Source organism: Colletotrichum siamense (assembly GCF_013390195.1).
Source record: "Colletotrichum siamense strain Cg363 chromosome Unknown KSG_Cg363_contig02, whole genome shotgun sequence".
NCBI classification, from domain to species: Eukaryota; Fungi; Ascomycota; class Sordariomycetes; order Glomerellales; family Glomerellaceae; genus Colletotrichum; species Colletotrichum siamense.
In genome coordinates this window covers 6104712-6118289 of record NW_023501015.1, presented here as the reverse complement: position 1 = coordinate 6118289, position 13578 = coordinate 6104712, and the positions used below count along the sequence as shown (strand labels likewise).

Sequence of the window (13578 nt, the reverse complement as noted above, 5' to 3'; positions counted from 1 at the left end):
TTACTTGTCTGCTTGCGAGGTCAGTCGGCTGCGGTGGTTGGTGGTGCTGGTGGTGGTGCTGGTGTTAGACGTACCCGTCCGTGTATGACGTTTGCCGCGGCGGTTACATAGTTCGGGAGTGGTGTGGGCTCTCTCTCGGCCGCTCGTCACTGTCGGATTGAGAGAGGGCAAAAAACCAGAGAGGGTGCTCCACACCCTGAACCCTTGGCGTCCTTTGCCCGGGCCCCAGATTGGTCCAGGGATGCCATCATCAAAAGCGGCAATCTTCGATCTGATCAGTCAAAGTTTCATCGGTATTAATGGGGTAAGACCACGAAGTTCCGGGTGGGAAGAGAGGCAAACTTACCCAGCAGCCGACCTTTTGACTTTCCCCCAGATCTTTTCTTAGTAGTGAAAGAACAGCAAACTGCCAAACAACCTCGGGAGCTGAGATGCAAATGCAGAGTCTGCAGCGCCTTGCACGACAGAGTTGCATACGACGCCGCAATCAGTAAAGCAACTGCGCAAAAAAGCGGACGGAGGATCGAATAAAACGGGTCTCCCGGAAGCCGCACCGAAAACCTACCTTGGCATCCTCGGCCAGAACTCCATCCAGCCTCTTTCACCTACCCTCTGCAAGCTGCGCTCCTCTTCTTGTCTCGGCCGCGGCGCAAAGGTCCTCATCTCACGCGCTCAAATCTTTTGCGGTCCCACGACGCCCCTCTCCACACGTGGGAACCGCCCCAGAAGCTTACCTCTGGAGAACCACCCATTCCGCGTTTTCCATGCGCCAGAAGAGAGGCAGTTAGGCACACCCTGCATTGCTGAGTTGCTAGGAAGTGAAGCCTATCAGTGGCGCGGGTGTGTGTGGGTTTCGTACGTTTCTGTACCTCTACTTTGCGCAACCTGTGCGTCTTGGTCCTGCCGCTCTGCCTGCGTATCCCCATCCCAGGCGCAGAGAGTGCGTGTGTCCCGTCCGCATCTTGGCGAACCCCGGAAAAGACCTGCGAGCAGCAAAAACCAGAAGAGAAGGGGGTAAAAAGAGGGGAGACGAAAAGGAACGTCTCCATGGTGCCCCGGATCCCAGTCTCCAGATCCAGAATTCCTTCACAGAATAAACCTCGGCCGTCGTCCGTAATAACGTCTCCTCCGTCCCCGTCAACCTCCTCAACTTCGGTGTGAGCCACCGAACTGCATCACACTCCCCTTCATCCCCCTCGTCCCACCGTCTGTCTGCCTTTCTTCTCTGCCTTCTGCAACACCGAGGCCACCTGAGCGACTTCTTTTTTTCCTCTCGCCCACATCGTTCGATTTTTTCGCTCCTCCCGTACCTTCTCATCCGCAAAGGCCCGCGTACCAACGATACACGCCCCCCCTTCTTCGTATCTTCCCCTCGTGAAGCACGTCGGTAACCGACTTGCTGGTATCCCAAAGATCCGGATCAGGAGAAGCAGGAGCCAATCTCCTGCGTTCGAAGCCTCGTGGCTGCTTGAATCCCGGGGGTGGGATAAGGATTAGGAACCACCTTGTGTGTCCCATCCAAGATTGACCATCAGAGTCTCATCGGGTCCGGAAGATCCACACGAGAGTCGGCAGCACGCTGCAAGCAAGTTTAAACAAAAAAGGACGAGAAGGAAAAGAAGTAACCCAATATCAAAGATGGGTAAGCGTCAAGCTTTCGTGCATTTGCGAGCAACCCCCGAAGCCCGTGCCCCCCTCTTCGTTCTCCTCCATCTCCTCTTTCCCCAAGCTTGTCAACCCGGCGGATCGGGTGCAACGGTCATCCAGCCCCGTGGGATGTGATCAGCCCGTGGGGACCATAAGAGTTGCTTCTTCCCCATGGGAGACGTGGGATGATATTTGGCCAGACCATCGTCCGTCCCTTCGTCTCATCTTCACCACCCCGCGTTCTCCTCTCCCTCTCTCTCCGCTTCTCTCTCTCCCTTTCCTTCTTGCTTGGCGTTGTCAACTCTCATCTCTCCCATCATCAAAAACTCAAAACGTTCTGCTTTCGTCGTCATCTTGCCTTGACAGCATCCCTCCGTTATCGCGGTGTTTCTAATGTCCATCGTGGTTCACACAGCGGAATCGGTGTCTGAGTCTTCGTCGTCCGTCGGCAAGCAACACATTCCAGTCTTCAAGTCCGAGATGGGAGGCGAAGAGACGCACGAGGAGCACGCCGCGGGCACCATGACGCCTCCCAATGAGGAGGAGCTGTGGTGGTCCCGCGTGCGCGAGAACCTCCAGGACGGCTTTTCCGAGTTCTTCGGCACCATGGTCCTCATCATGTTCGGCGACGGCGTCGTCGCCCAGGTCGTGCTCAGTAATTCGACAAAGGGTGACTACCAGAGTATCTCCTGGGGCTGGGGGTAAGTTTTTCACAACCTGATGATTCTTCTAGAATTCATCACACGGGCATCTCTTATCGTGACTTCATCGATGAGAGAGCGCGTCATTGATGCCACAGCATGTACTGACATTCCCCCAGACTGGGCGTCATGCTGGGCGTCTACGTCGGCAAGAAATCCGGCGGCCACCTCAACCCGGCAGTGACACTCGCCAACTGCGTGTACCGCGGCATGCCCTGGCGCAAGTTCCCCATCTACTTTATCGGCCAGCTGCTCGGCGCCATGGCCGCCGCCTTCATCCTCTACGGCAACTACATGTCCGCCATCGACAACTTCGAGGGCAAGGGCATCCGCACCGTCTCCGGCCCCAACGCCACCGCCGGCATCTTCTGCACATACCCGGCCGAGTTCATGACGCGCACCGGCATGTTCTTCTCCGAGTTCATCTGCTCGAGCCTGCTCCAGCTCGTCATCTTCGCCCTCGCCGACCCGGCCAACGGCGCCGCGGGGCCTTTCATGCCGCTGTGCCTCTTCTTCCTCATCTTCGGCATCGGCGCCTGCTGGGGCTGGGAGACCGGATACGCCATCAACCTCGCTCGTGACTTTGGCCCCCGCCTGGTTTCGTACATTGTCGGATACGGTCCTGAGGTGTGGTCCGCCGGTGGATACTATTTCTGGGTACGTTGCTGTCGTTGCCCCCATCCTCCCCTATCTCTCCTTTTTTTTTCTTGCCCTGCTTGTCGTGTGCCTCGGTTCGTCTCCGTATGTACCCTGCCTCGGAGATGGGCGTTCGGTCTTGCGTTGTTTCCGCTGCGTGGCGAGAATCTTGAGATCCATCCACCACCAAAGTCCCTTTTCTTTCCGCGGAAAAAGTCCCGTGACTAACGATATACGTCGAATTTAGATCCCCATGGTCGCCCCCTTCTTCGGCACCCTCTTCGGAGGCTTCCTGTACGACGTCTTCCTCTACACGGGCGAGAGCCCCATCAACAGCCCCTACTTTGGCCTCAAGCGCCTCTTCCAGCCCCGTCGTGAAGTCTGGTCCAACACGTATAACAGCAAGGTATAAACATGCTGCTTCTTGCCTTGTGTCGTTTGACACTCAACTCGAGCGCGACTACGTCCCTGGGTCTTGAGAGAGAGAAGCCCGGTATGAAGTGTCCCCAGAGATTCATGAGAATGAGACAGTAAGAAAGAAGACTGGAGATCGGGAACAATGATACCATGAGAAAACAGAGGAAGAGAGAGAATGATGGCCCGCGCATTGGGTTCTCATAGGGCGTGAGTGTTCACCGCTCATCGGGTGCCATCGAAACGAAACGAAAAAAAAAACGAACAAAAACCTCACGGTCGAAAGAAAAAGCGACGTTGATGAATTGGCTTTTTGTTTTTGTTTTTGCTTGCTTGCTTGGATGTCGAGAGTCAAGTGTCAGTTTCTTGTTGGACAAGCAAAACTATTCTGCTGGGTTGACTGGGCGCGGGCGCGTTGGGAGGCGGAATGAGCGGTGTCGATCTTTGGGTAGCGCCTGTGTCCTTTTTCTGTGGTGTTGGCGTGGGTTGAGTTGAGGCTTGCCGCCGCTATCGGGTTTGCTCGCAGCATGAAGGATGAGAGAGAGGAAAGAATCGTTCAATCACAATACCATTTCAAGTTCAAACAAATGTGTGCTGTTGCAAGATGTGAGAAGAGAAGAGATCAAAAGCCATTCACGACAAAAACAAAACCACGGACGAGGCGAGACGAGATGAGGCGCCCGCCCGACTACGGATGTTGCAGTCAATTAGTACTGTCAGGCGTCAACGAGGACCCTGAATCGCCCTGTTTTTGCAAGCCCTGCGATTTTGGTTCGCTGAAAGATTGTCACGACGCCCCGAGGTGCGGGCCATGTCTGGCGCCCTGGGAATTCTTCCGTCGTGTCGGCGATTTTAGCCAGGAAAATAATTACGGGGTCCCCCAACCTGCCCCAACAGATTGGGGAAGGAAAGCAGCCAGAAGCACCCACTGGGCTGGGCCTGAAGAAAGACAGCGAGCCATGCTGCCGGAATCGCTTTCCAGATGCAATGACAGGGCAAGGGGCTTGAGGTTCTGGAATGGTCTTGCAGCTGGAACATGCTCAGAGGTCCAATAGTCTGGCAATTGCATGGGGGCCGCAGATGACGGCCTCCGCGACTCACGAATGAAGGCCTTGAGATTGTGTCTCTAGTAGCATTGATTGCGCATGCAAATCCAGTTTGAGTGCATCGTGGCTTGCGGGGCCCCGTCCGTCTGCAGCCGATGATGGCTGCTTTGGACTCCTGCCTACGCAGCCAGCTTGACCTGCGCGTGTGATTGCTCGAGCTGGCAGTAGACGGTGGATCTGGCAGCAGACGGACGAGGGGTTCGCGAAGATTGTGGCCTGTACCTCCGATGGCTTCGCTCGGAGACATGGCTGCACGATTCGGAGGCGCGTCCGGCGGCTGACGGTCACCGACGAGTCTTCCCGCGCGAAGCTGTTGGCCTTGGAGATCGGACGGACTGGCCAGGTGTCAAGCTTCGTGGAGAAGTGGTGGGTGTTGCGCAATCGATGTAAGAAAGACGGGCAGAGTTGGCGCTAGCTTGTCCGCCTGAACTCCTCTCTGTCCAAGCAGGTGCGGGAGAGGGCGCGGATTGGATGGGTGGCGACGAAGGTGATATCGAAGCCACTTCAGACGCATCCCACGAACACGTCTTGGTTCGATGAGGGTATTGTCGCGGATGACCTGAGAGTTTGGGTGGAATCAGGGCAGTGTTCCATGCCACGCTGTCCGAGTTGCTGTCAGTGTCTGTTCTGCGTGTTAGTCAACGATGTCCCGACAGTGTATAGCAACCTCGCATCGACAATGGTCGACGTCCAGGAATCTGGGGGTTCCCCAAGGTTCGCGAGGTCTGACTCGATGGACCAGCGTGCCAGCGGTCTTAGTCAGAGTGCAACGAATCGACGAAGGCTGCACATCGCAAAGATTAGGTTGCGTATTTGGAGTAGGTTTGGGGTGCCCGCGGGGTAGCATGGCGCTGTCAGACTAGTGCCCAGCAGCCAACGAGATGGTGGCATGCTGGCAGCTCGTCATGGGCCGTGGACCTGGCATTGGTGCCGATTACTCAGATTGATAGGTCTCGGGGATGAGAAGCAATCAGCAGCCGTGGGGCGCAGCAATGACCGAGTTTCGAAACATTGCTTGAATGTGCAGTGAACGACAGTTCTGAGTACACGGCTGAGTGCTGTCTTGCGTGTAAGTCGATGGGCGAGGGGATGGCGTGTATTTCGAGTGTCGAGCAGCTGCAGCAAAGCCCAGGCAAACCGGGAAGCCTAGGACACGAAGCATCATTCGCCATCCCAATGATTGCATCGTGATCATTTGCAAGGCCGTCGGTGGGCTCTTTGGGGCCGTTTCCACCATGGCCAGCTTATGTTCCTTCGTCCACTTTTCCACGCGTTGCACAGCGCAGCGGCCCGGGATGTTCGGCGACGGTCGAGGTACTTTGCGGCGTAGATGGAGTCGGGGTGCGGTAAAAAGTGGCGGCGCGGAAGACGACAGACGGCGGGTGTGCGTGCTGACGGCTGCTGAATGTGCGCTGTGGTGTGGTGTGGCAGGTGTCGAACACAGCGATGTTCCCTACCATCCAGCACCTGATGGGGGAAGTTGGCCGTGTGTACGTACAGGTACTGTGCACCGTCGAAGTAGCGCTACTCATGCCCGGATCTCGGCCGATGTGAGTGGACAAGGTGCGGGAATAGCTGGGTCATGAGGGACGACTCGGTAGGCTGAGGCAGGTTCTGGAGGACTTGGCGGCATGTCGTTCTTGTTGGATGGTATGGACGGCGAAATAAGCCATGGCTTTGGAACGCCCAAGATGACGGATGGTTCGAGCCTTCTTTGCCGTCCATCTCGGGAGCCAAAAACGGTCCGCATTAGGAGGCAAGCCGCTCTTCTTAAGACGAACTTCGGCGTTTGGGCAATCGGGCCTGAAGTTCTGGACGGCGGACGGGACCCAGAGTAATCAGGCCTGGGACGGCCTCAGTCTCGCGAGGGATAAGACGAAGAGTGCCAAATGGCGTGGCGCTGAGTGGGCAAACATCCCACGATGGAGACGATAGAGGAGACGCAGATTTGGGCGGCCCGAATTGAAGATTGTGCAAGCGTGGCTGCTTGGCCGCATCCGCGTGTGCACCGCAGTAAGATCCAGCAGGCAGGTCGATTTCTGCGCGTGGTGAGGGAGGGACGGGAAGAGAATACCGAGGGGTAGCGAGTTGGAGAAGGGTGGTGGCTGAAGTGAGGAGTAGTTGGACGGAGTCGATTGAGTGGTTGCAATCGGAGTCGAGAGGGGGCAGAGGGGAGAGGTGGAGGAGGAGAAGGAAGGGGTCGAGAAAGGGGACGGGATCCTAATGGAACCGGGCCCCCACTTCCACCTTCCCCATCGCAGTGTGGGCTCGGAGGGTTTCGCCGATCATTGCGAGACGGACCCACTCTTTCTTTTCTGCAGCAATTTGTCTGTGTTCTTTCTTTTTTTTAGCCTCTGACTCGGCAGACAGGACCGAAACGACCGAGACAGGGGTGTTCGTCTCAAGAGTGCCGACTCATTACCGAAAGCACCCAATCTCGGGGCTCGAATACCGAGATGCATGACGGCCCCTGGATGACATTTGAGGCTCTGACTGGAAACACCACACGGATGGGATGGCACCGCAACGCTTGCAACGCCTGCCAATGCCCATCACCCCGGGGCCCCGACACATCTCGTGCCTTTCCCCATTTTCATTTCCACTTCTCCATGGACGAACAAGCGGGTCGCTGCCTTGCCTCTTCCATGGTCGTGGTCCGCCGCCGAAGAGTCAGTCAGCCACTGGGCCACTGGTGGGTGAAGTCACTCTTTGTTCGGTCTGAGCTCGGTGCCAGTGCCACGTTTATGCCACCCATGATGTCAGACCCGTCAAGCACGAGTCTGGAGCTCGAGTAAGGTCCCCAGAGGAGAGAGAGAGCTACCTGCTGCTGGTGCAATGACGGCCTCAGCATTGGCAATGCAATGACAGTGTGCAATGCCACCACCACCACTACCACCACCACCACTACCACCACCACCAGCAAGACGGTGCGTCGCAGTGACTCGGGAATGCGATGTGAGGCAGGGTCAGCAGGAGCACGGACGAGGCCTTGACTGACAGACCAGCGACCACAGATTCGACCGGCCTGACACCACGTGGGGGTAGCTGGAGGTGGTGAATGCGAGTGACCCCGAGTGCTGCTATTTGCGTAAGGAAGGACGGACTGAGACGAGTACCTACCTAGCCAAAGGTAGCCAAAAGTGACCACCCTTGAGCTCCCGTCCGGATTCCCACATAGAGCAACGACGCGATCTCCGATTGATCCCCCCCTCCCCTCCATCCGCCGGCCCTTCCCACTTAACCTCTTGTTTTTTTCTTCCCTCATTCTCTGTGCATGCATCTGTTTGCCCTGCCCAGACCAACGGAAAATTCTTAGTAGCGCCGAACGGAACCATTCCTGGTCCTCCTCGGGGTGTCATTCCACGAATCGAAGCCCAAAGTTGCGGGTGAGGCGGCCCAGCCCGAACCTCTCCTCTACCAAGGCCGATCTACGCTACCTATACCTATACCTTTACATCCTCATTCACCTTGCTGGTCCTGACCCTCTTAAGTCGGGTCCGTGGCGCCTTTTCTGTTTCCCTATTATTTCCTCTTCCCTTCCCTTCTCAACCAGGAACACCACCTGTCGCATCCCAAGCAACAAACACAACATCACCAACGTAGAGAAGACACCGCGACTCCCACCTGTCACTGGGAAAGTCGCCCTTCTCCAACCGCCGCCCTCTCGGTCCTTCTGGACACTTCGGCCCAACACTCCCCCGAGAGCATACGAAGTCAAAAAAACAAGACGTTACAAAACCTTGGGAGCATGGCTTCGCGCTTCTCCCGCCTGGCGAAGCCCATCGCCGCCGCCACCGTTGTCGCAACCGGTGGTGTCGTCGGCTTCGCGGCCTTCTCCAACCGCACCTCACACACCGTCGACAAGCCCCTCGTCGAGCTCAAGCGCGACGCCCAGGGCCGCATCGTTCCGCCTTCGTTCCCCTCCGTCAAGGACCGCGAGGCCCAGCTCGCCGACCTGCGCGCCCACGCCTCCGACTCCGCCGAGTATGACCTGCTCGTCATCGGCGGCGGCGCTACTGGCACCGGCATCGCCCTGGACGCCGTCACCCGCGGTCTCAAGGTCGCCCTCGTCGAGCGCGACGACTGGTCCGCCGGCACCTCCTCCAAGAGCACCAAGCTCGTCCACGGCGGCGTCCGCTACCTCGAGAAGGCCATCCTGAACCTCGACTACGCCCAGTGGCAGCTCGTCAAGGAGGCCCTCCACGAGCGCAAGACCTTCCTCACCGTCGCCCCCCACCTGTCCTCGTCTCTGCCCATCGTCCTCCCCGTCCAGGATTGGTACTGGGCCCCCTACGCCTGGGTCGGCACCAAGATGTACGACCTGCTCGCCGGTTCCCAGGGCCTCGAGAGCTCCTACTTCATGTCCAAGTCCAAGGCCCTCGAGGCCTTCCCCCTGCTCCGCAAGGAAGGCCTCTTTGGTGCCCTCGCCTACTACGACGGCCAGCACAACGACTCCCGCATGAACGTCTCTCTCGCCCTCACCGCAGCCCTGTACGGCGCCACCGTCGCCAACCACGTCGAAGTCACCTCTCTGGAAAAGAACGCCAACGGCAAGATCTGCGGAGCAAAGGTCCGCGATGTCCTGAACCCCGCCTCCGAGTCCTTCACCGTCCGCGCCAAGGGCGTCATCAACGCTACCGGTCCCTTCGCCGACGCCATCGAGCGTATGGACAACCCCAGCCACAAGTCCATCGTCGCTCCCGCTTCTGGCGCCCACATCATGCTCCCTGGAAACATCTGCCCCAACGGTATCGGTCTGCTGCAAACCTCGTCCGACGGTCGCGTCATCTTCGTTCTTCCCTGGCAGGGCGCCACCCTCGCCGGAACCACCGATACCGCCTGTGCCGTCGAGAAGGAGCCCATCGCCCAAGACAAGGACATTGACTTTATCCTGTCCGAGGTCAACAAGATGATCACTCCCGAGTCTGCCCTGTCCCGTTCTGATGTTATGGCTGCCTGGTCTGGTAAGTTGCCTCCTAAAACCGCATCTCACCAAACACCACTAACACGTCACAGGAATCCGCCCCCTGGTCAAGGACCCTAAGGCCAAGAACACCGAATCCCTCGTCCGCTCCCACCTCGTCACCGTCTCCGACTCCGGCCTCCTCACCTGCGCCGGCGGCAAGTGGACCACCTACCGCCAAATGGCCCAGGACGCCGTCGACGAAGCCATCTCCGCCTTCAACCTCAAGCCCCAGTCCGGCCTGGTCCTCCCCGACATCTCCGGCGCCGGCCTGCCCGGCCTCACCACTACCGGCTCCTGCATCACCACCCGCGTGCCCCTCCTCGGCGCCCACGGCTTCTCCACCCAGCTCACCGGCCACCTCATCTCGCACTTCTCCCTCGACCCCGACGTCGCGCACCACCTCGCCACCAACTACGGCGACCGCGCCTGGTCCGTCGCCGCCGTCTCTACCGCCCGCATCCTCCCCGAGTTCCCCTTCATCGAGGGCGAGATCCGCCATGGCGTCCGCGCCGAGCAGGCCATGACCGCCACCGACCTCATTTCCCGCCGCACCCGCCTCGCCTTCCTCGACGCCGAGTCCGCCCTCCGCGCCCTGCCCCGCGTCATCGACGTCATGGCCGAGGAGCTCGCCTGGTCCGACGCCCGCAAGGCCGCCGAGTGGTCCGAGACCGTACGCTTCCTGCAGTCCATGGGCCTGTCCCAGGACAAGCTCGGCGTCACCCGCGACGACGTGCTGAAGAGCAGCGGCGGCGGCGGGGCCAAGGCCCTGCCTGCCCCTTCCAAGCCCCAGGCCGCTGGTGCCTCCTCTGGCGGCATCAAGGTTGGTCTGGGCGAGATCCAGGCCGGGGGCGCGCTGGCGCGGAACGCTACCTCCCAGGCATAAGCATGAGAGCGTAGGCGTGTGGTGTGTGTATGTATGGATGAAGTGTATCTGAAGCATTCGCAGACGGTGCGGCTAGAACGGCCCCGAGCTGCGTGTGTGCTTGCTTTTTCTTTTGAACTTTTCTGGATCCCGGGATACCTAGATAGACGGGTATGGCGTCTTGGTGGGCATTTGGAGAGCACGTGTACGATTTCCCAATTATTCCTTTTCCTTTCATTGTTTGATGTATGCATGAGCATGGCGGCGGCAGCACTAGAAAGCCTTCCCTCGAATATGAGCGATAGACTTGCGTGCGTGAGTTAGCATAGATGGCTTTGGCCACGGAATACCAAGACATGATTACATATGCCAACATCGTTACTTGAATCGGTGGTTTGATTTTAGACCGCGCCTCAAAGACAGGAGCTTACCCGTGTCTATCGATATAATTCATCAGTAACATCCGCATACCTTCCGGCGCCCTGATTTTATTCTGTTCTCCAGCACATTTACTCTACTTCATGGCCAAACCTCCTCATTAAGCCACATCCTCACTTGCCCTCCTTCGGCAACACCCTCCACTGATCCGCAACCTTCAACCCAAACCCCTCCGCGATATCGCACCCGCCCCGGCCCCACTTCATCTCAAAGATCTTGCGCCCCGCGCCGACGAGCACCTCGAACGCCTCCGCGAAACCTTCCGAGTTGTAGTAGTACGGCTCGCCCTCGCCGCCGCGCTGGCTCTTCTGCCACGAGTTGCGGTTGTGGTCGTTGCCGCCCCGGTACTTGTAGTTCGTCATCTCCAACACGACGGCCACGACGGAGCGGAAGTACTCCCGCGCGCCAGCTTCAGCTTCGAGGTCGTCGGCCTGCGATTTGGAGGCCGCGTTGTCGCGGGAGGCGGCTTTCATCTGCTCCTCTGCCTTTTTCTTCTTCTCCCCTTCTTCCTTCTTCTTCTTTTCTTCCTCGGCCTTTTTCTTTTCTTCTGCAGCCTTCTTGGCCTTTGCCTCTTCTTCCTTCTTCACGTCCGCGGGATTCGGCGGGTTCGGGTCCACCCACTCGGCCTTCGCCCCCGGCACGCGGAACAGCACGCCCAGATCCCGGAGGTGCGTCGACACGTCGTTCACGATGCCCACGCGGCGGTGCTTCATCGTCCACCCGTCCATCGTCAGCCGCGCGTTCATGTCGCAGTCGGTCGCGTAGTACGGGATCAGCGAGTCCCACCCGCCGATGGCGTCCATCGCCGCGCGATTGACGAGCGTGAGGTGGTCGTACTGGTACCACCGGAACGCCCACTTCTCTTTGCGTTCTAGCGTCGTGTTGAGGTCGCGCAGGCAGTTCTCGTAGATGGTGCGGTACCCCTTCTCGCCCGCCGCGGGCGGGTTCATCACCTCCTCGCGCTCGGCGTCCGAGTAGAACTCCCAGGGGCGGTCGCCGGGGCGGTGGGTGTCGTCGCGGCCGTCCTCGGGGGAGAAGACGACGACGTCCTGGTGGGAGTAGAAGTAGTACGGCCAGTTGTTCGCGTGCGCCGTGTGGAGGAACATGTTTTGCATCTGCGAGAAGGAGAGCAGCGCGGGCGCCTGGACGACGTTCACCCCCAGCCGGGAGAGGGTGGTGTGGTTGAGGTAGAAGGGGTTCTGCAGCGAGAGCTTGTTTCTTGCGTTGGCAATCTGCACGCCCGTGTTCTCGAGGACGTGGATCGAGGAGGGCGGCCAGCCGGCGGCGATGTAACTCGCAACGCACTGCAGGAGGATCGGCCACTGGCGGGTGAAGCCGATGAAGAGCGGCGGCATGGCCTCGAGGCCGTACTCCTTGTGGACATCCTTCCGGGGCCGGTTGTGCGCGGGGACTGGCGGTGGTGGAGAGGCGGTGTTGGCGAGGAGGGGGAAGGGGTCGACTACGGGCGGCGGGGTGTACGTCGGCGCGGGCTTGTAGCGCGGCGTCTCGGCTGGTTTTGAGGATTTGCTGCCGTCGCCGGAGGAGGATCTGAAGAGGGAGTCGGTGGTGGTGATGCTCTCGCGAAAGCGGACGAGGACGAGGACGAGGGCGAAGAGGAAGACGGCGGGGAGGATGTTTCGGAGGCGGGAGTTGAGGGCGATCATTGTCGCGGGTTTTCGGGGGCTGTTTTTCTGGGTTGGAATCCTTCAGCGCATTGGGAGGCAGAGCAGATCTTCGTCGGCGCTGGGTCGACGGCGCGATGGAGGGGGAGACATTGCGGCCGGAGAGTATGCCACGAGGCGAGGCAGCAGCAGGTGTTGTCTCTTTTGTTGGTCCGTTCGAGGCGGCGTGCCGTGTGTGTCGTGTCGTGTCGCACTGCGGGAGGGAGATAGTCGGTCGTACGTCTTACGCCTCCCCGAATGTGGGATGGGATCATGCAGCTTCCTTGTTGCTGGCCCGGGTGGGTGGTGGAAAGGGTGGAAACGCACGCGAAAATGCGGCTCGCCGACATGGGAGTTTGCGCCAGGCTGAGGCAGCTGTTCGGGAAACTTTTACAGGAGGGGTTTAGCGCGCTTTCGGGGGGCCGTTTGACGGCGCGCCCAGCTTGTTAGGCGTCCCGCTTTTCGGGCGACCAATTGAGAAGCCTTAAAGCTTGACGATCGGAGCACGGCAGCGGTGCTGGACCGGGGTGTGCCTGCGTCCGGGTTGGGAGCCCGTTTGATGCAGGGGCAGGGGATTTGCGTTGCGTACGCAAGCTTTTATTTCATGGATGAACGTCATAATTTGACACATTCTGGGACAGGTTGGACGTGAGGCGTTTTGTGTCCTCTGAAATATTCATTGTCGAAGTCGCAGAGGATGAACAAGGTTGGCTGGTTAAGCTTGAGCTGGTTTCACGGCTTCAAGCTGCGTGACGTTGTCATACGCGCCCGGGATGTCGACTTTGTGTATCTATTATCAGTGCAGCCATGGAGAAGTAACAAACTGTCTGTTTTTCCTGTGCTAAAGCGACTACTTTTCCTGATCAGGTACTGGCTTTAATAAGGACGATAACAAGGGACGACGACGATGACAGTGATGATAATAGTAACGACAATAGCGATTACAACGATAACGATGATAGCGAGCACAGGGGAGAAGTAGTCGCTCGGGCTAGTATAGGGAAAATATGCGGTCTCAACAATTTTTGTCCGCTATCTCGAGAGACAATTAGATGAACGTAGTGAGAGCCTCCAAGAAGACTGAGTAATCAATTTAGACTTTGTGCGCCACAAAGATGGACTCAACGTTTCTCAAGGTACTCAGAAG

At 58.5% G+C, this 13578-nt stretch overlaps 4 protein-coding genes across 4 annotated transcripts; 2 read left to right on the top strand and 2 right to left on the bottom strand.

The window, feature by feature from the left end:
- CGCS363_v003598 (uncharacterized protein) lies at positions 1–663 on the bottom strand (the record flags this gene model as incomplete). The annotated part of the gene is made up of 4 exons (XM_036635447.1): positions 1–149; positions 203–264; positions 347–378; positions 610–663. 4 exons carry the CDS (start codon positions 661–663, stop codon positions 1–3), a joined length of 297 nt encoding a protein of 98 aa, XP_036500653.1.
- A 1377-nt stretch (positions 664–2040) lies between these two features.
- On the top strand, positions 2041–3396 carry AQP7 (Aquaporin-7; the record flags this gene model as incomplete). The annotated part of the gene is made up of 3 exons (XM_036635446.1): positions 2041–2348; positions 2468–3005; positions 3232–3396. 3 exons carry the CDS (start codon positions 2041–2043, stop codon positions 3394–3396), a joined length of 1011 nt encoding a protein of 336 aa, XP_036500646.1.
- Positions 3397–8252: 4856 nt separating this feature from the next.
- Positions 8253–10353, top strand: CGCS363_v003596 (Glycerol-3-phosphate dehydrogenase; the record flags this gene model as incomplete). The annotated part of the gene is made up of 2 exons (XM_036635445.1): positions 8253–9468; positions 9521–10353. 2 exons carry the CDS (start codon positions 8253–8255, stop codon positions 10351–10353), a joined length of 2049 nt encoding a protein of 682 aa, XP_036500647.1.
- A 530-nt stretch (positions 10354–10883) lies between these two features.
- CGCS363_v003595 (uncharacterized protein) lies at positions 10884–12434 on the bottom strand (the record flags this gene model as incomplete). Its single annotated transcript, XM_036635444.1, has 1 exon — positions 10884–12434. The coding sequence occupies one exon, from the start codon at positions 12432–12434 to the stop codon at positions 10884–10886; it is 1551 nt and encodes a 516-aa protein (XP_036500644.1).
- Between the last annotated feature and the right edge of the window lie 1144 nt (positions 12435–13578).